General features: G+C 31.2%; 1 protein-coding gene across 1 annotated transcript in view; it reads right to left on the bottom strand.

Moving 5' to 3' along the window:
* The window catches only part of LOC129220405 (arginine-glutamic acid dipeptide repeats protein-like), a 40,605-nt gene extending 15,876 nt beyond the window's left edge, over nt 1–24,729 (bottom strand). The window contains exons 1-11 of the mRNA XM_054854822.1: nt 24,548–24,729; nt 23,503–23,602; nt 23,312–23,410; nt 15,693–15,773; nt 14,663–14,813; nt 13,804–13,902; nt 12,717–12,907; nt 9,280–9,399; nt 5,844–6,121; nt 3,586–5,052; nt 1,775–1,922 (exon numbers count right to left, since the gene is read on the bottom strand). Of these exons, the coding sequence (XP_054710797.1) occupies nt 1,775–1,922; nt 3,586–5,052; nt 5,844–6,121; nt 9,280–9,399; nt 12,717–12,907; nt 13,804–13,902; nt 14,663–14,813; nt 15,693–15,773; nt 23,312–23,410; nt 23,503–23,602; nt 24,548–24,636 (2,823 nt within the window). The 5' untranslated portion in view covers nt 24,637–24,729. The remainder of the gene's footprint in view (nt 1–1,774; nt 1,923–3,585; nt 5,053–5,843; nt 6,122–9,279; nt 9,400–12,716; nt 12,908–13,803; nt 13,903–14,662; nt 14,814–15,692; nt 15,774–23,311; nt 23,411–23,502; nt 23,603–24,547) is intronic.
* Between the last annotated feature and the right edge of the window lie 787 nt (nt 24,730–25,516).

The following is a 25,516-nucleotide window of genomic DNA, read 5'->3' as shown; positions in this document are numbered from 1 at the left end:
CGGCCCTACGTCCATTTAATATTCCCATAACCTCTCCCTCTACAATCCACACTATTCTAATTTCAAGCAGGGCACCTAATTTATGACTCAGCTGACTTACCGTCTAGCTGGCCTTGCCAATTTGCATGTTAATTAACATATTTAACAGTTTTCTAAGAAAAATTCCTGGATTCATCACTTAAAAAAAAAAAAAGAAAAAGGAATTTTGAGATAGCTATGGATAAGCTTCATTTCTGATCATCAGTGTGAGAACATTCTTGCTTTGAAGAATTAATTGCATTCCATAATATTTGAAGTGGATCATCACACCCAACCAAGACCATTTGAAATGATTAAACTTCTCAACACCAATGATGAATCGTTTGAACAAAGGGATTTTTTCTAAACATTTCAAAGACGCTTATGCAAGGTATCATATGAATTTTGAGTTAATGAGAAATCCAACTATGAAGCTGGCATAAACATCTCATCCTCTTTTGAGGATCACAAGTTGTTGATTAGTGGTAGTTCGATATTTCAGCAATTTACCACTCAGTAACATTGCATTGATTCAATGTTTTATTTTATCATCATTATCAATAGTCATCATTTGTAAGATGACACAATGAAAAAGAAGCAGAAATGAACTTTAATTGTTAGGTCTAGAGGGGTACATAGCAACCTTGTGGGGTGGTGGGAAGCGCACCGAAGTATATGTACACAACTGGTGAAGGAGAGGTGGGGCAAGTTGGTCCCCTTTTTTACTTATTTTTTATCTCATCAAAAAATTTAATGATTTGTTTGATTTTCTACAATAAGTTTCAGTAAACACTTCTCAACACCACAGATTTTTTTGGAAGTGCTGAATTGGTAAACTTTCTTTACATTAATTTTTTAACAGAACCTTGTAAAGTAGACCAACACGTTGGTCTGCCTGGTGGGGCACATAAGACTGCATAACTGAAACAACATTTGTTATAATTTTAGTGATAAATACTATTAAACTTTGTAACTACCTTATTCTCTGTTGTGTATAGAGTGAAAAATATTAAGTTTAAAGATCAATATAACATATTAAATTGATTTTTTGATAAATCATCTTTACTTAAAAACAGCAATAAGCATTCACCATTATTACACAATTATTTTTTAAAAAATCAAAAGAAAAATCATAGAATAGTTATAATTATTTTGATTTAAGAGAAAAAAAAGTTTTTAAATTATGTGGGGTAGGTTGGTCCGGCCAAACGTGCCCCACAAAGAGTGGACCAACCTACCTTACCTTCTTGGTCTGAAAAAGTGATGTAATAATTTTTTTTCTTTTTGACAAAAAATGAAAAAATCACCAATTATATTGAACTAAAGGAACTTAATTTAAGAAAGAAATTCAATTTTTCCCCTGCAATCTTGATGAAAACCATTCACAAAATATAAAGTTAGTTTTCGGAAAATTACTCAGGACTACTGAAATAACACTTTCTGGAATAAAATTTGTTCAATATAACTGTACCATGTGATTTCATTATAGGATCCATACGACCGTATGAGCTTTTTGTTGGTCATAAAATAAAATAAAAAATATTAATAGTATTAAAATAATTGAGACTGGTCCAACGTGCCCAGCAGATGTAGTCTTTATGATTTTATGTAGCTTTTTGTCTTTTTCATTAGTACTTTTAATTACTTTGCGTCATTTTGCTTCTCAAATTCTTGTCTAAGAAAAAAAATTACATATCTACTCCTCAGACAATCCAATATATACTACAAAACTTTAAAAAATATTTTTAATTCTTACAGCTTTTGTTTCCTCTCTTTCTTTTTCTGCCGCTTTCCTGGCACGTTCTTCCCTTTTTCTTGATAAGCTAGATTCTGGTACAGGTTTAAAAGTCAAATCTGTTCTTGCACATGAATTAAACTCCCCTCTGTTCCAATGGCGAAGAAATCTGGAGACAAACAAAATTTAAATGTTTATTATGTAAAAAAAGGGGGGGGGGGTAACTAATTTAGTAATTTTTTCATAAGTAAATAAAAATTACATAATAACTGAAAAATAAAGAAGCAGATTTAAAGTAAAGTCCAACAGGGTTTCTGCTCATGTTTTTTTTTTTTAAACAAAACCTAAAGACTTTAAGAATATTTTAAATGAAAATTAAGAAACTAAAACTATTTCATTGCTAACAGTATGATGAATAAAACTAATCATCAAGATAAAATTAAACTAAATGTAGCTAAAATCATGAACTTAAGAGGAATATTTAAGTCAGTTTATTTCTGTAAAGAAAGACTTACATTTTAATTGCTTTAATGCATGACTATCAAAACTTTGTAATGAGAGCTTTTACTTATAGATTAAATATTCAAAAAAATGGTATAGACATCAATAACAGAACATGTCAGTTCACTTACATTTCATTTCATTTAGCACTAATGAAAATAAACCACCCTCAATGAATATATTGCATACACAAATAAAATGACTAACTTTCTCACAAATTTCTTATAGAAATTGATTTTTAATAATTATTTTCTTACCTATCAATAATTTCCTTAATAAGATTTGATATTTTGAGATATTTTTAACAATTGAAGGGCCACAGGGAAGAATGATCGTAGTCTTTTTTTTTTGTTGTTGAGGAAATCAGATTTCTGTGGGAACTGTTAGATTATTAAATAGTTTTCAACTAGAATATCATTATGGTCAGAAATAATCATAGTCACTGAGTTATAACAAGAAAAAGTTTGACGCTAATGTGCAAGACTAATGGACTTCAAATCTTAAAAATGCAATACTTGAAATTATTGAGTCAAAGACGATGATCATTCTTCCCCATGGCCCTTTAATTATATATTTATTTTAACAGTTAAGAAACAGCTTTATTTAAGCAAATCAGGTGAAGTACACTGAGGCACATACAAAGATATGAGCATGTGTAACATTTTAGCATTTTGTTAACACTTTTCCCCCAATTTTAGCTTTTATGCCAAAGAACTTTTGAACCCAGCTTAATCTTGATATCCTAAAACCCAATGATATTGCTGCAAATTATACTACATATGAGGCAGTGAGATGCAAAGGGATGTAAGTGGCAAAATTAAAAATTTGGAGATAGCCAGTACACATGGTAGGTGAAACTCTCTTCTGTCTTGAGGCAAGATAAGGTACTATTAGCCCTGGTAGTTTCTGCTGTATAACATGATTTAGAAAAAAATTTCAATGAAAGCTTACCTAGGATGTTATCTTTAAAAGCATTTGACTTAAAATTTGAAAATGTCCACTTACATCCCTTTGCTTCTCACTGCCTCATATGACACTTTAACAAATTTAAATTTATATTGCACAGTGGCATAACCAGGAAAAATTTCGGAAGGGGCTATGGCAAGTTTTAGTCCCTTTTGGCAGTGAGTCAAAAAACTAAAATTCCTTAAATTTGGAGGGGGCAATAGTCTCAAATCTCTATGTATATGCTACTCATTGCATATGTGTTAAGTTTAAAAAGTCACCGCAACATCTTGTATTGAAAAAAATAAATAAATAAAATAAATAAATAAAAATAATAAGGATTTAATTTCGCTTTTGAGAATCAAATGAGTTTATTTTTTACTCACATTGCAGAAAGGCTTCGGTGACATTCAACATCTTCAACTCTAGGCTCAGGACTAGGACCTCTGAAAGGAAAATGAGTCTCTGGTTCTTCTTCAATAGTCACAGGTTCTTGAATAACGGAACATTTTTCAGACTCTTGTCGTTCAGCAGATGCATGCATCTGATTTTGAGACAAGGGAACCTGTGGCGGAAGATTTGCAACATATGTCGTAGGAGGCAAATGCTGCGATGGTGTAGGCAACCCTGTTGAAGAATGCATCTGAGACAAAGGATGTGGTCTTGGTAGCTGGTGAGAATGACTACTTGACTTAGCAGGTGCTTGTTGGCCCATTCCTACTTGAGGGTAGTGGGAGCTTTGATGTGCAGGCTGAGGCATGGACTTCTGGTTCAGAGAGTTTTGATTTTGAACAGAATACGACAGTGGTGATTTTGATGAGCTACGAGATGAAGATTGATGAGTCACAGAAGAATGGGAAGTAACAGGAGGAGACTGCATGGAGCTCGAGGATGATTGTGTCGTACGAGAGAAGGAAGAGGAGCTTTCGTTATTGTGATCATGAGACTTGGTTGGAGGGGGTGATTCACGGTAGGGTTGTGGCAGTGCAAGTGGGGCAGAGCTGTAGGGAGATGAGGTTGGAGGAGGAGTATGAGTGTTACTGGGAGAGTGAGAGGGAGTATCGGAGTTATATTTGTGCTTTATCGGCTGTGGAGGCATATGGGGAAATGGAGGCAACGCTGGAGCATATGGATACTGGGGTGAGAAAGGTCTGTAGTTGAAGGCGGACATGGATGACTGTGAGTGTGAGGTAGCTATTAGTGTGGAGTGTCCACTGTAAGGCATTTTAGAGTGATTATGATAGGAGAGAGATATGGAAGATGATGCAGATATAGATCCAGTTACGGAGCTGTTTGTCATGGACATGGATATACTGTTCGAAAAATGAGCTTGGGACTGTGTTGGGAGCGAAGGTGCATACACATGTGGATGATGAACTGGTTCATGCATGGGAGGGGGAGGAGATGAAGATGCAACATCTACTGGCTCCATTTTGATGCTTTGGGGGGAAGGTGCCAGATACTGTGAAGGATTTGGAATTGTTGGTTTTTCCTCTATCGGAACCTCTACGTTTGGAGATGGATATTGAGCGGGATCAGGACGCGATTCCTCAATAACTGCTGCCGGTTCTTCAACAGGCGGATGATAGCTAATGGGTGACGGCACAGGTGATGGGGTGTATGATGCTCCTATTACTTCTTCTTTGATTTTATCAACCATTTCAAGAGGCTCTGGATGTTGTTCCTTAATTTCAACATTTTCAGGCGTTTCCTCAATATCATTAGTTATTACTTCTTGCTTAATTTCAACAGGACAAATTACTGGTTCAGAAACTTCAGGTGGAATATATTCTTCTTTAATAGTTATATTTACATCAACTTCTTGAACATTTTCAGCAGCAGGTTCAGCAGGTCTGTTGAAATAGAAATAGGTGTAAATTTTAACAATTTTTAAACACATCAATAAGTTCAGATTTGAATGTATACTATTGCAACACACACAAAAAAAAAAAAAAAAAAAAAACCATACTTATGTCACTTTTCAGTTTCGTTTTTACAAGCTTAATACTGTTTAGTCCCTAAACAGTCAATATCATATGGAATGATATCCAACAGAAACATTTTGAACATATACATGTACTATGAATTAAGTATTAGAAAGTTTATTCTTATTTAAAAAAAAAATCTATTGGTTTTTAATTTGAATAGTGTTCAAATTGTCCCACAAACATGATGTACAAGAAATTAAAACACATAATGATAATTTGCACTCCAGCCATTTGATGTTTCAACTATAGTTGAGCATAAAAAGAAGTCCTAGATTATACTGCTAAGATGGTAACAACTAATTGGTTAAAATATGTTTAAAGGATTTATATACAAAAAGGTAACTTGAGAAAAAGTATTGCAGCCAAAAAATAAATTTAATGTTATTCTCATAGGATACTGTTGAATATCTTTAGCCTTAACTTACATTTGAATAGAAACTTTCCACACAAAAGTTTCCCCTTTTTTTTTTTCTTTCATTCTTTTTTTTTTTTTTGTAGAAATTCAAGAATTTTTAAATTACAAAAAAGATTTTTTTCTTTTACAACGACAACTACATAATTATATTTGATAAAGAAAAAAGTTTATAATTCTAAGAACATTTTTTTTTAATCAAAGAAAAAGTCTTCCATAAAAATATATAATCCAAATTACTAACATTTCAGGTTCAGGCTCAGTTGCAGTAGGTAGCTGAGGTAAGAGAGGTGCAGGACTTGGTGTAGGACTTGCACTGGGACTAGGTGAGCTTGGCGCTTCATTATCCGGAGCAGCATCTTCATTTGAAACACTGCTTTCAGTACAAACAGATTCAGATGGGCTATCAGAACGGCTTTTCTTTTTCAAACTTCCTGACTTTTCTTCATCAGCATCCTCAGGTGATGTTTTTTCTTCTTTGATTCGTTTCTTTGTCTTTAAAGGTGTATCTTGAGTCTGCTTCTATGCAAATGCAATATATTAGTACAACTACTGAAATTTTGTTTAAATTACTAACAAAATAGCTCATCTTTTCTCTCTTTAGAATGACAGCCTAATGTACTTCCGTAATTGAAAAAAAATAAAGACAACAGTTGAAAAGAACACTGCTGGCTGGACTAATTTATCAAACATTAAGATGCAGCTCCGGACGAATCCGGAAATTTTAGCAAGAAAAACCTTAACTTAACATAATCAGCATTAACTACAGTTGATTATGAATTATTGGATTGTTTTACTGCTCTCATTTGAAAGCAATAAAACAATCCAATTTGCTGATGGAACTTTTGCAAATGCTTTCTTAATTATTTAAAAATCAGTATTACATCAATATATCAATGTAACGATTAGAGCTTGAATGCTCATAAAAAATACTATTATGCATGTTTTCTTTAGAAAAATTCTTTTTCTTTTTTTTTCAGTGAATGAGATAAATAATGGCTTTTAACACAATGTTTTATAACTAAATTTTTAAGGCATTGTCTTTTTGAAAATAAACTAAAATAACATTTGCAAATCATATAACTCATTACATTTTTAACAATGGTTAGCTTAAATATTAAAATACACTTATTTACACATCTAACACTTAGGAAAAAACTCCCCTCAATGTCAAACAACCATATAGTAAAATGATAACTGAAATTTTAATTTATCATCATGAGCTAGAAACATTTCTAACACTTTGCTTTTCGCATGAAATGTTTTGAAATTTTATATTACCAAGCTTTTATACTTTATGATGGTATCAACAAACCACTTTTTTGCTGCATCATTTTTGTTTATGCAAAAATTTACAACTTTCTAGTTAAAAAAAAAATTTTTTTTTAGAGCACAGCACTGAAAAGAAAATTCAGTAAAAATATCATACAATTCAACTTTTGATTTAATTTACCATTTATTAATTGTGGAAAAAGTGGAAAGAAACTCGTGCAATATTTCACTCATTCTTAGCATACATTCCAAGTAAAAATATAAATAAAAGTAAGGATATGAAAAAAAGGGAGATTAACGTCTGATAAAAATATTGCCAAAAACAAAAATTATAAATTAATGTGCAGCTATTAAACTGTTTAAAATTCTTTAGAAAGCAGTCCCATATTCCACTTTCCTATAGAAAACTGTTTTATATACCGTCGGACCCTCTTTTTAACGAATTTCACGATTTAGCGAATTCTTCTTTTTTCCCCGACTAAAATGAAGGCAAATCTCCCTATTTACCGAATAATATACACTGAATTAACAAATTAGTTTAGCATTAAATTTTTTTTTTTGAATTTGAGTTCAGAAATATTGGATTGTTTACTAAATATTATATCCATATTGTCAGAAGCAGAAAAAGACTAGTCTTGGAATTAACAATTTTTGACGGACGAGGGGGCAACCAATGAATATTGATTATGATGCAGAAAGCAATAATGAAACTCCCATTAAAACTTACTTTTTCAAATGCTTTACATGGCCCGGAAACTAAAAACATATGCAGAAGGCTGAAAATGGCACAGTATTTTCGTCTCTTCATAAAGTCGAAAGAGAACTACTATTTCGAGTCAAGTACCAAGGAAATTGTCAAACATCTATCACTCAGTAGTTCAAAATTTAACATAACTAGAGTGTAATAAGTCGTGGAAAGCGGAATAAAAAGTGTACACATTCTAATTATGAATATTTTTGCGTAGTTGCTTATTAGGGGTTATAGATAAGGTAAGTGCAGTTTTTAAAATTTTTTTTTCACATCCCGATATTACGAATAACCCTGATTTAACGTATATTAGTTTCGGTCCCATTGAATTCGTTAAATCGGGGTCCGACTGTATATCACATAAAAAGTCTTGTAGTATTAAATACATCCAAAATATAATATTTTAATTTGGAATCTACTTATTAATTTTTTAATACGCGTAATTACAATTCAAAGTACAAAGAATCAAATGCTAATGCTAGGGAATAAAATAAAATACAAATGCTTAGACTTCCAAAATAATGAATAATGACCTATCACTATGACTATTAGAATGACTAAGTAACTTGAAAAAAAAAAAAAAAAAGCTAAATGAATAAAGCAATATTAAAAATAAAGCAATAATGGGAATGCTAATGTATGAAATAATTAACAGCGATAAAAACATTATCATATGTACAGAAATTTGCAACAAATATCAGCCAAATACATCAGGATCTCAAGGAATCCATTTTTCAAATTCAGAAAAGTGAGCTTATGGATGTAATGTCATCTGCCAAAAGCCTTTGTCAAATATCTTACATCTATTAGCTCACTTTTCTGCAGCGAAAAAAAGAGATATCTTGAAACCCCCAAAACTACAAGTTGTTGTTAATTTATGCACTTATAACATGTATTTTTTGAACAGTCACTAGGTTGCAAAAAACTTTCATACCTGTTTATGAAACAAGTTAGGACAGTATTCTACACTTTAGTTCATATTGGTCAGCAAAAACCACAGGACCAATATCAGTTTTTGACATCCAAAACTTTGCCGAATTCAGTCCCACTGAACACCATTCAAGCTTTATTTATTTTTTTATTTTGTCAATAAGGCATTTCACAAAAACTTATTGTTCCCTGAATAGCCCAATTAGGTAATGGGTCAAAATGAAATTTTTTTAAGATTCATGCTCTTTACGAGATGTAGTATAAAAAATTATCCATTTTTAAAATTATTGGTATTTTACTAGCCTAAGACAGTAAAAGAAAGAGAGAGAGAGAGGTGGCAGGAATTAAAAAAGGATAAATACAGTTGCAACAGATTTTGAAAAGTTTGCAAAGAGTTATTAACTAGAGGGCCAAGCCATATCTTCAAACTTGTAGGTTTTCAAATCAACTGGCCATTCAGGGCAGAGAATTTCAAAACTATTTTTTACAATAAAATTTTAACTGCATAAAAAAGGTTTCTTTTGAAGGATTGAAACAATGTTATAAATTACATGTGCCCATGAAACACAAAATATGAATAAAACAAAATAAGCATTAGGGAGAAAAAATGTTAGCAATTTTTTTTTTTTTATAAAATTCAATTTTTTTTTAAATGTAATCATCACTGTTTTACGTTAAGAATTCATTTTTATTGCTTTCGAATAAAAATAATTGTAAGAAAATGCCATACCCGTTTCTTGTCACGCTCTAAACTACCGTTACTGCCATTACTAGCAACACCAGGAGATTTTCTTCCAGTTTTGGCGGCTGAAGCATTTGTATCATTGCTTACTGTCTTAGGACTCTGACGCTATTGCATTAGGGGGAAAAAAAACAAAAATCATTTTCTTTGAAAAAATTTTTGCTAAGTTATTAAACTTATTATTGATTATAAATGTGCCTGTGCATGCATAATTATAAGTATATTAGCAATTGTACGACTAAACGGATTTAAAAAACTTAAATGAATTTTTTTTTTAATTTTCTGAGTTTTATTTATTTAAACAGGGTTTAAATGACATCCAGCCATAAAAGATATGATAACGAAGCAATGGGAGTAATGAGTTTAAAAAAAAAAATATTGTAAGTTTTGATATGTTTTTAGAGAACAGCTGTCTAATGGAAAATTAAGCAAAATTGGAGCTTTATAGGAAAATTGCCTGTGACAAGTTGCTTATAAAATGATTAATTTTGACAACAGAAATTTGGATTGTAGTTTCGCAAAGCTATGACTAAAAAGAAAAAAAAACGAACTAAATTGAATAAAAGTAAAAATTGCATTTCCCTTCATATGGACATAGTTTGAATATTTTGACAAGAAAAAGTTTTCAACTGCACAGACGTCAATGGACCCACATACAACATTCATATCATTAATGTACTTCAAAATATTAAAAACATGAAGTAAATAATTTCTAATAATAGATAATGAACCTTTTTTCTTTTTGAACAAAAGCATTGTTAACTGCATTTTCAAATATGATCTACTTCATTCAACCCAAGTTTAAAAAAGTTGCCAAAAACTGGTAATTTGAAAACAAAAAAAAGGTTTAATTGACCTAAAAAAAAAACATAGAACCAAAAACTTATGAAACAAATTATCAGTACTCTAAGCACAAGTACAAGATTGTGAACACTGCAACACATGTGCATATTATCTCACATTTTTATTTTATATAGGTAGAATAAATCAACAATTATTTCAAACCAGTAAATGCACAACATTTGCCTATTGCTGAAAAAAATTCTATATCTATTACACGTATTTTAGAGGGTAAAAAGATTAATCAAGGAAGATAAATTTTAGATGAACCATTTAACAGATATTTTTAAATAAAAACAAATATTTCAAAACATATTTGCACACACAGGCCTTTCACAATATTCCTCATTAAAAAAAAAATATTTCCCTTGCTAATTTTCCAAAATTTCTCTCAGACAATTGAACTTTTCTATCTCCAAAATTAAACATTAGGACTTCTCTTTAAATGGGTCTAAAGGTAATAAAAATCAAAGTTTCACTTTTGAACTTTTCCATTCCAGTAAGCAGTATTTACACAAACTGTTACTTCTCATTTAAAAGCAATATGTATGCATAGTTAATAAAACTGAAAAATGCATTTTTTTTTTTTTCATTTTTATCTAGTACTTTCCCAATTTAATGTGTGAACATTTGTGAATTCTATAATTGCATTTATTATCTCTGTTCTTTTTTCATGTTGACTATTTTCTTAATTTTTTTTAAAGAAAAACAATAGCGAGTTAAACCAGGAGTTACAATTTTTATTCTGGCAGAAGAAGATAAAGTTGGATGACTGGTTTAAAGTAGTAGGGGAAAATTTAGTTAGAGCAAAAACATTGGGAAGAGTAGGAAATTCCCCCTGAATATGAAGTGAATAAAACCACATCCACAAAATAAAATAAGGGCAGATAAATTAGACCCCTTACACTCTAAATAAGTTTCCAAGAGGAAACTAGACAAAGAAAGCCTATCTTATGTATGTAACAGATGAAATGATGTGTGGAACTGTACTAAGCATGCTTTAAATTTGAAAAATTACAAGAACAATTCTGTAACTGCAAGAATTATTCTGTCAGAAGGTAAAGGGCAGTATCTGCAAATGCTTCTTTTTTTTTTTTTCACTTTTGTAATCTATTGTACTTTAGCTTTACTGCACAATCTTGCTTGTTTAGTTTCCACTGAAAATAAAGCACAAAAAAGACGTCAAGCTCCAACATTTCACTATTGTTAGTTAACGCAATTCTCTATAAACCTCACAACTTTTCAGAAGTAAACAATAGGTTTTTAAGTTTAAAAATCCCTTTGTTTTGCCTTGCTAACATAAAAATTATTAGGAAAATTAAATTTTGAAACAGTTTTTCATCTTTTCAGCTTAATTTAAAGCTTTTAAATGAAAATTAATATTCACAATAAAGAGAAAATATCAGATGGCTCTTGAAAATGCAGCTGTAATGCAAACTATGAAGCTGGCAGAAGTGCAAGATAATTCACTTTATTTTAATTGTAAAGCATATTTCTTTGTGAATGATTAGTTGTATAATTAGTATTTTAATACTCATTGCAGATAGAACTAATTCTGAAGTGCTAATATATATATACTCTGAATATTAGTTTCAAAATTTGTGAAATGACCTGTATAACGCCAAAACCTGTATAACGCAAAAGCTCTGGTCCCAAGGTGTGCGTTATAACGGTCTTCTACTGTATCTCAAAAACTCATTTCTGAAGATACTGCCCTTTGCTTTTCCACTGAAGTATAGCTATACGCAGGAAAAATCAAAGATACCCCTCACACATCCCTGTGGTCATGGCCCTAATCCTTCAAGTCGAATAGTAACCCTATCTATTGATCAGTGAAAGAAATTCCTGCTCTCCATTAAAAATAGCTTAGAAAAGCAGTTCCATGGGTGAGATATGGTAAAGAGAGAAAATAATTTCGAACTCCCTACTCTGCTACTACCAGGATGATAGTAAATTCAAGAAAAATTTCTGAACACACTGAAATTTTTAGAAACTTTGAGGAAGTGCAACCCCCACCCCCTCCCGTAAAAACTCTTCAAATATGCATACAAAAATAATTGAAAAAAACCATTTTAAAATTTTTTTTTAAAATAATTTTTAAGTTTTAGAATGTGTAGTCAGCCTGAAATTTTCGGAAACGGCAATTAAAATTATCGGAAATTTCGGATTACAAACACCCCTGGCTACTACAAATTTTTAAACGAAAATTCAATATAATAAACAAAACATCACATGCAAACAGGTTACAAAATTAAAGTAGCATACACACTACTTTTGGGTTTATTTTAAATCAATATTATATTTCATTTTTTATTTACCAAGGCAGAAAGTCCTTTACCTTTGAGTAGTTATATAATAAATGTGAAACTACTTGCCGAAATCATTTTTTTATTTCATATTAACACACAAGATTGGATTTCAGGAAAGGAGATTTGGAAGATGAAACATTTTGAAATAAACCCAAGAAATCACTCAAATATAAAATTTTCTATTAATACGTCTTAGGAGCAACATTATTATAATTTATGAGCTATGACGATTTCAAAACACAACATTAAGAACAATTTCATTATTGATAGACATACCTCCTTACTCCTCCTAGTCCTCATCACATGCTTTCCATTCAAGCCGTCTTCTTCTTTTACAGGTTGAAAAAGAAAAGGTAGATTATCTTTAGAGTCTACAGGCCTTAATTCCCCATGCTTCTTGTAATAAAGTCTGCATTCTGTACACATTACAGCTAAATCTTTTCCGACGGGCAGCCAGTCTTTAGATGCTAGAATAAAAGAAACCAAAACAACACAAATTAACAAATGCATAGATAGATACAGAGCACTGTCAAAGAAAATTGTCTCACTATTATTAAAATATACCAACTATTTTAAAAAAATGTAAGTTACTTAATCCCCCCCCCCATAACTGAGTTTATAGACCAAATCATTTACATCATAAAACAGCCATCTCCCCCCCCCCCATTACTAAAAAACTATTTCTTTCCTTTCAAATTCTGTAAGCTTTTCTTGATCATTTTCCCCCTACTTTCTTGGTAGTTTTCTTAAGCAACTAAGTTTCAAAACATTTAGAAAAAGCTTTCTGAAAGGCAACATATATTTATTGCTTATAAACAATCAACGGCACCCATATGCAAAATTTTAAGGAGGGGGGGGGGGGCTAAAAAATTTTCCCCATGGTTTAGCAGAATATTTTCCCCATGGAAACCGATTTCAGTACAGATTAGAGATATTAAAATTTGACAGTTTTAATAACTTATTCATTAATGGCTGGAAAAGAAATTTTTATGCATTTCTGCTAAGAAAAAAGCACTAAAAGCAAGGAAGTTCTCATTTCTAAAGGGGGGTCAAGATCCCCCTTTGCCCCCCATATGGGTGCACTTGTAAACAATGTATATATTGCAAGCACTTTTTTATTGATAAAGAAAATTTTCTTTCAAATTATTTTCCCTTAAAATAACATACAAAAATTCTTTCATGAGGGGAAAAATTACAATGCAAAATTACAGTTTATGGCATCAACAAGGTGAATTTTAAACAGAAGAAATATCAAACATTAATATCTCATTAAAAAAAAAAAAAGTAAAATATAAATTTCTTTACATATTTGGGTGCTCTTACTGCAGTGTATTTCAAAATAAAATCTGCTTTGGAACCTTACTTGTAGTACAACAATTCTGACAAGTATAGCCAGTTACATCTCTTGAATCTGAATCCTCAGAATCTTCACCTTCATCACTGCCAGAGCTGCCAGCATCCACTAAAAAATATGATTAAAAAAATTATAATTTTTTTAGTCTAGACAGTAGATATACATTTTAAACTCTTTAACATGAATGCATAAATTTTTTTTTGGTACACAATTCAATGACACGGTTTAAATTCAATTGCATGCATTACAAGAAAACATTTTTTCCCAAATATTTTCAGAACTTTTTATTCCCATCTTCAGTACAAGCAGTCAAGAAAGTTTATAAGACTCTTAAAGAAGTTTATAAGATGCTTTAAAGAAATTTTTTTTTTTCAAATGTCCCATTTCTTTAATAATGATGGGGGGGGGGGGAATCAAATGCTTTAAAGTACATACAATTAATTCATTCCTCTCGAGGATGGAACAAGATTGTACATTTCCAGTACAGGAAGAACAGAAGGGGGGGGGGAACCAGAACAGAAAGGGGGAAAAAACAGAAAGGAAAGGACAGACAGAAAGGGAAAAAAAAAAAAAAACTGCACAGAAATCTCCCTATCTTTTTTAGAAAATTAATTCAACAATTTTTGAAAAATTATTTTAAAATGTTTGATTTTGCAGTACACTTGCCTGTATAGAAATCAAGCTTTTGTGAAGCACTATAGAAAATGCAAACTTTTTGACTGTAGTTCCCTGCATCCCAGTTCAATACTTAAGATTTGCATTAATTATGTTTTTTCCCTTTTTATTTTGTAGCAGTTGATAGCTCTCTATATATACGAAAATACTTCAAATAATTGCCGAAGCATTGATCAAATAACAGAAAACTTACTGTAATCATTGGATGCCGGTCTATTATTCTGCTTAATTGGGCTTGGCTTGACACGACGTAAAGTGTTTTGCCGACGATTTCTCCTGTGAGTGCGAGAGGTAATAGCTCCCGGTGATTTTTTCCATAAGTAATAAAATTCAACTAAATCAGCCTACAAAAGGAAATTCCGTTATTAAATCAGCTGACAAAAAATAAATACTCAATTCAGCTAATTTGTTTTTAAACACATTTCTAAAAAGAGTTACAGTAGTCTTTCACAACAGAAGTGACAACATTAATCACATTTGTGCTCAGCAGGGTTTCAAAAGATCAAAATATTTTCTAAAATATCTAAAGAAACAGATGTTTTGATTTTTTGGATGATTTCAATCAACGCAAACTAAAGTCTTTAAACAGTAACTATCATCAAATAACTGTTGCTTATTTTCTTTATATTATTACTATAATATATATATCTATATCTATATATATATAATACACCTAAAATTAATGTTTCTTTCAATATTTGTGTGTAAATATACATTTTATGTAAAAATTTACCTACTTTAAAAGGAGTTTATGATTGAAATTTACAATTGTTTGTGAAATGCGATAATTTAACGTTCTAAAAACAAAACATTACACAACTGATATAACTGACTACTACATTCATGCGCTCTGTAATACTGATTATATCTGTAAAAATCACAGAAATACATCACAGTATCATATACATCAATACAAAATACCACATAGGCTGAGCACCACAGATTTAGAGCAATACCTAAACATATAAAAAACATTGTACAAATTAAGAATTCAACTTTTTAGTTAGTTTAGAAATCATATAATTTAACAAACTAAAATATATCTAAGCATGAACCTGTCCCATTTCTAATTTTTCTATTTGGCAGAAATAACTTCAAAATTTGGCTCATGACGGTTTCAGCAAATGTTCTGGCAAACATTAATGCAATTTTGATAGAATTACAAAATATAAATAGGGTTAGTCTGAAAACTAAAGGAAAAATATAAATGTATAAACATTTACCGTTTCTTTGTGTGGTAAAAGTTCTTTGCGAATTTTAAAGAAATTCTTCCCATATTGCCGCAAACCTTTCACAAAGCGTTTCTGTAATAGTAAATGGATAAAATTAGTATGCAATTAGAAATAAAAGAAACAACTTAAAAAATATAAAGTAGGTGCCGCTTAATGTGATCACTTTGGGACAAATACAATTTGATAACAATAACCGACTGATAATCAACAATAACCGAAAAGAATCCAGGAGACACAAAATAATGATTTTTTTTCAATTAAGGTGCATTTATTTTGGCAACTCAAATTAAAATCACAATGACTCAACTAAACGCAGTTTCAAATAATAAATTATTAAATTAACAGAATGGAAATATCTGAATTATAAAAAGTTAAAGTTAAATTTTGTAAATCTTAATCACATAGTAATAGGTGAAGTAAAATATGAACGTTTTCCCTGACATTTGTAAAGCAGTTTCAAAGCACATTCAGCTTTTCTATCGTTTCCAGCATGGTTTTGCTTGTTGTTTAAATATTCATTTAACTTCGCTTTGTTTTCAACCTCGACATAATTCTTTTACAGCTTACAAAGTAATGGCAACAATGGAAGTCCTACATTAATGCCTGCAACATGTCCAGCGACTGAATTTTTTTTAGATGCAAAAGAAAGTTATCTTAGGGGGAGTCTGTACTCACTGGAGGCGAACTTTCTGTAGCTTCATTCCTAGAAAAATTTTGTACTGCTATTGAAAAGCACAAAATGCTAAACAGGGTTTGCCTATATATTTCTGTTAATAGAGAAACAAAAACGGGGGAAAAATTGAAAATTTATGAAAAAGTGATAACAATAAATGAAGACACTGATCACAATCTCCAACTTTTTTAACCCATGATAACATACAAATGTTCTGGGACGTCGTGATTCTGATAATATGAAGCGAATGATAACATTAACTGTGATCACATTAAGCGGAGCCTACTGTATATATTCTAGAATTTTTTTCGAATAAAACAATTGGTTCTAATAATGCTGCTCGACTCAAAATTTGAATATGTGTAAAGCATAACTGGCAATTTTAGTACCAATCAGGTGGATTCTTCACATTTTATCTACAGAGTGCAGTTTAAAAGAAAAAAATTGCTGTCGTAAAATGCTACAAAATTTCCATTTTGGGATGAAAACTTAGTCTTGTAATCTAAAACTAAATAGTTTATTGGCTGAACTATTAAAAGTAATACAGCTAAATTCTCTTCATTTCCCTAATGACACTGAAAAATAAAGAACGTTTAGCATTTCCTTCCTTTTAAAAACTCAATATTTTCATTTTCAGAGGGGTAAATCTGCAAGCTCTGGATTGAAAAGGTTTATTACAGGCACTATCTGAGAAACTAACATTGAAGTTGTATAACTAAACATTTTAATCTAGCAATTAATTCAATATTTACAAAACAAATGAAATTTTAGAAAACATAACAGGTAAAATTGAACCAGATTTTAATATATTTGCTCAATATTAGAAAGAATACAGTAAAATTGATGTTATAATTATTTTTTGTTTTATAAATGGGGTAAAAAAAATAGCATGATTTAAAAAAAAAAACAGGGTTCATACACTTTTGGTTAAAAAAAGTTCCCTGACTTTTCCAGGTTTTCCAGGTTGTTTTTTAGAAAATTCCAGGTTACTCGCTTCATTCAAAATTTAACTTTAAATAGTAATATTTTCAAAATAATTAAAATTGTTTAAAGTAGCAATGCAGAAGAACTAAAACTTCTCCCCTTAGATTCGAAATTAAATAAAAATTGGAATTTTTTTTTCCTTTGTTTTGTCTGTCAAAATTTTAAGTTTTTTTTAAACATTTTGTTCAAAATTGTTTTAATTTGTTTACTATTTGTTGAAAACAGAGTACTTTCAACTTATTTTAGCGTTTCTTTGATGTCATGCGTAATATTATAGCGTTTTGCTGTAGTCCTGCAGCAACCTTTTAGCATCAACTTTTGGTTTACAATACTTCTTTTTATTTTATTATTAGTAGGTTACACAAAACATATTGAGCAAAATGCAAAGATAAATTTCAGTATAAATATGATTAACTTGTTGCATCAATCGGCATGCCATATAATGCATAGTAACGAAAATCAACATACGCCGATCTTTAGGCCAATGCCAATAATCTTTTTTTTTCCACATATTAAAGGACGCTTACATTAAAATTTCAAATTTTTTTTTCCAGAAAGTAATAGTCAATTTTCAAAAATTCATAACTTTTTGCACATTTTAATGTTCTTTTCAATAGTACACATTGATATAAACATCCAATTCTGTTTCTGGAAGTTTAAGTCTACTTCCATTGTGCAAACGATCAAATATGGCGACAAAGTAAAAAATTTAAAATAATGAGTTGATTTTTGGATTTGTAGTAATAAAAGTAGTAATAAATAATTAATAATCCTTAAAAAACTACAATAAAAGCAAAATAGTCAGTATTTAGCACATAAGAGTCGAAATCAATTTAAACAAAAAAATGTTATGAAGATTAAATTTTGCATTTTTCCAGAAAATAATTACAAATTATCCGGAAAAAAAGGCACAATTTGTGTTGTTTTCAATAGTTAGCATTGCAATTAACATCCAATGCCGTTTTCGGGAACTTAGGCACTAAAAAAGTCTTGTGTACTTCCATCTTGGGAATGACCAAATATGGCGGCTATGCCCAAAAATAAGAAATAACTTTTTTAATTTTTCGCATGAAGACAATTAAAAAATAATAAATCTTCATGAAACTACAATTCATTGAAAAATTTTTGTCACATTTGCGTCCGAGGCAGTGAGGAAAAGAATAAGTTTTAAGAACAAAATTTTTCATTTCTCAAGAAAATTATTTTAAATAATAATAATAATAGAAAAACAATTTGCAGACCATTTTCTGTTATTTTCATCAGTTTTCAATGAAAGAAAACATCCAATTCTGCTTTGTTTTAGAAACTCAGCCATTTTAGGATCGTATCTACTTCCATCTTATGAAAGACCAAAGATGGCGACTACGTTTCACACGTAGCTGAAATGATTTTCCGATCAAGGAAGAAAAAAAAAACAATTTTCCCCGATCGACTCTCCCATCTACAGGTTGTGCTTCCGAAGCAGTAAATTGTCTTCTCAACTGTTGAGTTTGTGCATAATTCCTGTTCACCTGATTTTTTTTTTCTTGGGAACTACTGAGAGCCAAAAATGGCGGCTGCTGAAGATTTTTTGGGTCGCCACTTTTTTCATTGCTTTAAAATTGTTACAATTTTTTTTTAAATACATCGATAAAAATGAAGATTAGATCTCATAAAACAAAATTTCCTGGGAAAAAATGAACAGAATGTTGTGGCAACCCATCTAAAACTTTAGGCAGTAGAAAGAAATGCGTTCCCCTCACTAACTCCGTGTAAGAAAATCTTCGCTCTTTTGGCGCGTTTTCGTTGTGAAAAAAAAGTTCATTTTTCGAATGCAGTTTTTAAGCGTCGGTTTAGATAAAAATTTACAATTTTTTTCGTGAAATCACAATAAAAACGAAGATTAGATCTCATGGTACTTAATTCCTTAGGGGGAAAAATGGAAAAAAAATTTTTGGAGGACAAAATTTAAAAACTCCCTGACTTTTCCCTGACATTTTTGACAGTGTCATTTTCCCTGACAATTCCCGGTTTTCCCGGAATTCCCGGAGCGTACGAACCCTGAAAAAGTTCAAAACTCGAATTGATAAGCTAATTTATTTATCTTAGGGCAGCAACTGAGTTCTGCTCAAATAAAAGTTGCTTTAGTAACCTGTAATGTGAAAAATAGTCCCCAAAATAGTTGCCCGATGTAGAAAATAGTTTTTAAAATAATCTTTCACTTTAGAAAAAAAAAACAGTTACGCCTTAAGCGTTGGTTTAATAACAGCAAAGTCGCCGATCTTCGGCGTCGCTCCTCGGCGTGACGCTAAAATCAAAGTCAAGTGATTCCGGCGTGGCCATTCACGACGTCGATTTAGCTCGGGAGTGCATGCGTAGAAGAATCAAGTTTTCTCCTCGGCGAGGAGCGATGCCGAAGATTGGCGACTTCGCTGCTAGGAAACCAGGGCTTTAATGATGCAATGACACTTTGATAAATAGGCATAGCTTGGCTGACTGAAATGTGAATGGAACCACTCAAAGCAAAGGGCTAAACCATGACGTGGGGCAAATCTTCCAAGAATGTTCCCTAAACAACCCTTGAAAAAAAAATGAAAAAAAAAGCGTTGTCTAGATTTTAATCTAACCTTCTAAAATGAACACAACAAGTACTAATACATTACGGTGCAGCTTCACAGTGACTGACTGTTGATTAAAGACAACAGTAAAATACCAACTGCATAAAAAGCATTATGATCGTCACATTCACAACATTTTGGATTGCATGGAAGTTAAGCCTCAGTTTTCAAAAAAGGAATGAAATAAGGCTACAAGAAAGTAAAGAGTATAATTTTACTGACATTAATTCAAAATGCATACAGCAGTTGACAAAAGTTGTGGAAGAGGAAACGAACTTTCTGCAAAAATGGCTGTATCGTGAACTCTAAATCTCTACAAAAATATTGATCTCAAAAGAATTATAACCTTTAACCAATAACCTTTACAAAAAAAAAAAAAAAAAAATTTATATATATATATATATTTTTAAAAAAATCGAAATTTACAGTACAAAAATAAGAATATGACACATTTACAATCTGGAATTAATACATCTCATTTTCTTACTTTTACAGTGATTAAAAAGAAGAAAAAAAGCAACTAGGATGAATTTTTTATGATATTTTTCAAACTCCTTTTTATGAGCACTCAGTTATAATGAACAAATAATCACCTTCCCTTTGCATTCCTTATAAACAAGTTCGATTGTAAGTTATTTTCAAAAAATAAAATATAAAAAGTTGGCAAAACCTTCCCGTTTTCTTCTTCCCAGAAAGTAAAGGGTAAAATTTGAAGCAAATTTGCAATTTTTAAAAATTTTTATCATCCTAAAAAAAGAGAGAAAAAAAGGAGGATTTTTTAATTTTTAGTTCTTTTTGAACTAAAATAGTAACCATTTTTTACAATTTATTTGCAAAATAGTTGTTTTTGCCCAGATTTTGGCTACAATAGTCATCAGCAGTGGCAGCAATTTGTGGGGGGGGGGGGGGGGGCACTGCCCCCGCACTTCTTCCACCAAAGATTTTTTCAACATTAAGATTTTAATTTTAAACCATTCGGGGTAAGATTACCTGAATGTCACTAAATATTGTTTAAAATTTCAGTTTTAAAGCTTCAATTTTGAAAATTTTTTGGGAGAAAACTTATGAGCACACTCCCTCTTTCCTTTAAAATTCAAAGATGACCTAAATTTGCATTATAAAGACTCCAGTTTGAAGGGAGAAAATGAGGAAAAAATCCCTTTAGCGTAAAACTGCGTTTTTAAGACTCCAATTTAGAAAAAAAAGTCTGGAGATTTTTTTCTGAAGTTCGCAAATTAAGTTCAAAACTGAATCGATTATATCGAAAAGGGCATCAGTCCTACGAGAATCCATTGGATTTACGCCCTTTCTGAAATAATTGATTCAACTGAGTTCTTAGGATTTCATCAGTTAAGAAGAAAAAAAAAAACTTGGAGAACCTACAAACCCTTTTGTTCCTCTTTAAGTCAATAAAGGAATGTAATGAAATAACGTTTTAAAAGACGCTTAAAAAACGTTTTAAACTTGGCAAAATTTCTGGGAGTGAACCCCAAACCCCTTCCTCTAAATTTACTAAACTGGCTTTAAGTTATGTCTTTTTAAGACATCACTTTTAAGATTTTTTTTCCGGAAAAGAGTTAAGACTCCAGTTTGGAAAAATAAAATCGGAAGAGCTTTTTCTGAAGTCCCCAAAGAAGTTCAAGACTCAGTTCTTAGGATTTCATCAGTTTAAAATAATAATAATACTGGGAGAACCTTCCAAACTGTTTCGTTCCTCCTTCACTCAATAAAAGAGAAGTCTGGAATAACATTTTAAAAGACGTTTAAAAAATGTTTTCAACTTTGCAAAATTTCTGGGAGGGAACCCCAAACCCATAGCTCTAAGTTTGCTAAAGATGGCATTAATTTGCATCTTTAAGACATCAGTGTAAGATTTTTTTCTAGGAAGAGCCTTCCTTATCCTTACATTACCGAAGACAGTCCAAACTTCTTCGCTTTTATTATTATTATTAGTAATTACATTTTATCTTTAAAAAAATATTATCAGGGCAACCCTTGAAACACCTTTCTGTTCCCCAAACATTCATAAAACACTACAAAAACGATGTTTTGAAAGCTACACCCCCCCTCCCACTGTTAGTCACTCAAGAGAGCCTAAAATCTTCTTCCACTTCAACTTCCTGAAAAAATTTTGCCCCCACACTTATAAGCCCCACTTGCCGCCTCTGGTCATTAGAGTCATTGTTGCTTTAAAATACAGTGAAATCCCATTACAGTGAACTTCAAGAGGCTGCAAATTTTGTTCACTGTAACAGAAATTTCGTTGTAATGGAATTCAGCAATGTGTTGAAAATTATGTCTTGACTGAAAATTAATTTCGTTGTATTGGTATTCATTGTAACAAAATTTCACTGTAGTAACATTAGTCGCAAGTGGCAGCCCTGTGACTTTAAAAATTATAGGTGAATAATGAATACTAGCACTTGCTAAGAAAAGCAGTTGCTCATATTCATATTCAATTATTTCAGAATATTTTTTAATACTAAACTAGCAAAGAATTTCTAAGATACTTAATGCATTGATTCGTTTAGTTGCTACTTTTATAACCTTACTTGGAGTTACTCTAATTGGTTCTCAACTGTTCTTTTACATTCAAATTTACAAGCTTTCTAATTTGTGTAAATCTTGTTACGTTTGGTTCCTCTAATTGGTTCTCAACTGTTCTTTTACATTCAAATTTACAAGCTTTCTAATTTGTGTAAATCTTGTTACGTTTGGTTCATTAATACTTAATGGTTTTTTAAACTTAGATTTTTTTCACTTGGGAAAAAAAAATCTACTAGAAACAAAATTCATATAGATACAATCTAATAAATTATTGCAAGTTCTAAAGAGTAATATTCTTGATACTCTGTAACTGGAGTATCAAGAGTATTAACCAGGAATATTAGCCACTAACCCTTAAAACTTAACCAGGACCAGGGGGAAAATACTAACACTAAGGACACTGCCCAACCTCCCCTCGAGACTAAAATTCTCCTGGCTCTACCCCCACCCACTCAGTAGCCCAGACTAATTAAATTGATTTTTACAGAAATGTACAGAAATGTTCAAGTTTTTATAATGACCTTTTTTTTTCTGTTTTTACTAACATTTGTACGAATCATTAAGTTTCCTTTATCACTTTCTATACAAGAAAACAGGCTAAAAATGACAGTGGCAAAGTGCATTTTGATTTACAAAATATTAGTATATTAGTATGTTCTTAAGTAGTAGTAACTCTATTTTCCGGAAGAAGGTTTAGAGTCAAAACAAAAGAAGGATTAAGGCATAAGAAAAAAAATACAAAGTTATAATATTGGTATAAGTATGAAAACTTCTGTTACATGAAAGATAATAAAGATTATTGAATTTACCTGTTCCTCTTCAACCCATTTCTTTTCAATGCCTGGTGGAATTGGATTTTTCACCAGAGCTTGTAGTGCTTTTCCTGTGTCATAACTGCTTTCATGTAACTAACATAAAAAATAATCAAAACAAAATAACTAAACAGCATTAGCATTAGATACACATTTTGTTACATTTAAAAAATAGATTTTGAACATACCAAGTCCAATGCATTAATTGTTGTATCATCACGTGAGGCAGCAACACAACCATCTTCTGCAGAGCCTCCATCACACATACCAGCAAAAGCTGCCATGCTCCTTTTTTAAGAAATTTTATTGTTTGTTAAAGAGAAAGGTTCATTTTCAGCTTGAAAAATGCCCACAAAACTTAACATTTAAAAAGTGCACAAATATGAAAGAGGAAAATTGCATTACAATTAGTGCTGGGTGATATCAGAATTTTACTATTGCTCTCCAGGTACCGATAGTTTTGATATATCAATATATTTAGGCCGGTCAATTCAACATTTTATGGCAGGGGGAGGGGCAAAGGATATAAATGCTGCATAATATAAGCATATTACATAAATATAATATCTGAAAAACGAGTGTAACCATCGGTCATTGGGTGAATAAATATTCCAGGAATTCATTCTAATAATAATGGATACAGCAGGGGTGTCTTAAGTTGTATTTTGGAGGGTTGCATTTAATTTATTCGGGACTTTTAGATTTGCCATTAATGATATTTAAGAATCATTACTTTAACGGGAAATTTAATTATTTTTCTTTTAAATTTAAGCCTAATTGTTGTTGAAGACACAACACATTACTTAACCTAACTTTTATTTTTGAGGTAAACCGTGCAAAGCACTGCATACAGAAAAGCCATCAGACATCTTGATAATTAAATGTGCCAGCAACTTAATTGAATAATAAAAACTAAAGCAGTGGTGCCTATAGAAAGGAAGGGATCATAAGATAGACTATACCATTAAAATTTTCAGAGATGTTATTTTAAAAGGATTTTAATCTCTTTAATAGGAGGTCACATTTTTTTTTGGGTTGGGAAGGTGGAGGGGGAGGGGTGATTGGTAAAATTCTGGGGGGCGATCCCATTCGCAGGGTTCCCACTGAGTTCCGCTGCTAAAAAAAGGTTTAGCAGCTTGTAATAAGAAAAGTAGTCTCCAAAAAAGCTGCCAGGTGTAGCAAATAGTTTTAAAATAGTCAAGTACATTACATTTCTTATAACTAAATGAATACCTTGCTGCACGAAGATACATCATGAGGTCACAATCAGGAACACCAGGAGACCATCTCAATTCTTCAAGTACTTCACACTTTTCTGGCATTTCGTGGGGCCTAATGTTGGGTTTATATTCTGGCAGGCGAGCCTGGTGGCTAGGACCCACCCGTATTTCCCCTTGAATTGTCGCCAGCCTGCGAGTTTTTGAAGCTCTTTATGAATGAATTCCAAAATAAAAAGAATTCCCTCTTCAGATAGCTTCTTACAGCAGATTCTTTTGCACTTCAATTAGCACTTGTGAGCCTGAAATAAAAATATGTATGCAAACATTCATCAAATGGAACACTAAAATATTTAAAAAATCTATTTGAAAATATCGTTTTTGCAATTAGAAAAAGTCTTGAATTAAGGACCTTTTCACGAATTAAAATTTCAAGACAAATATCAATATAATAAATTCAAAGAGGGAGCAAAAATACTGCTTTAAAATTAAGATAGATCATTCTGAAGACAGCTTTTTAAATTGAAAGAATGTTTACAAACAGTATTAAGGTAACCTAAAAAAATTCATTTCAAAATTTCAACATAGGGACTGTTTGTCAGCAAATGAAATCCTATTTTCATTTAACCCTAGAGAGTAGGAGATTTAAAAAAAACTGATTTCCTTCACCAAGAAGTTGATGTAGATAGAAAATCGTCGCATACAAACTCTGTTTGATGTTTAAGAAGCAGGGTTGGGTTTTGGACTGCCCGAAACTGGTTTAGGGCAGGACAAGTGGTTTTTACTATCCAAAACTGCCATAAACTGTCTAAAAGTGTCCAAAACTGTCTTAAATTGTTCAAAAGAATGCTAAAGTTAAAGAAATGTAAACTAATCAATTCGTATTTAATGTGATATTCGCAATGAATAAATATAAATATTATAGAGGATTAATTAATAAGTATTTAATAATATTTTTCTCCAAACTGTTCTTTTAAAAAATATT

This window comes from Uloborus diversus, chromosome 4 (assembly GCF_026930045.1).
Source record: "Uloborus diversus isolate 005 chromosome 4, Udiv.v.3.1, whole genome shotgun sequence".
Classification (NCBI taxonomy): Eukaryota; Metazoa; Arthropoda; class Arachnida; order Araneae; family Uloboridae; genus Uloborus; species Uloborus diversus.
This window is presented reverse-complemented; position numbering and strand designations above follow the sequence as displayed.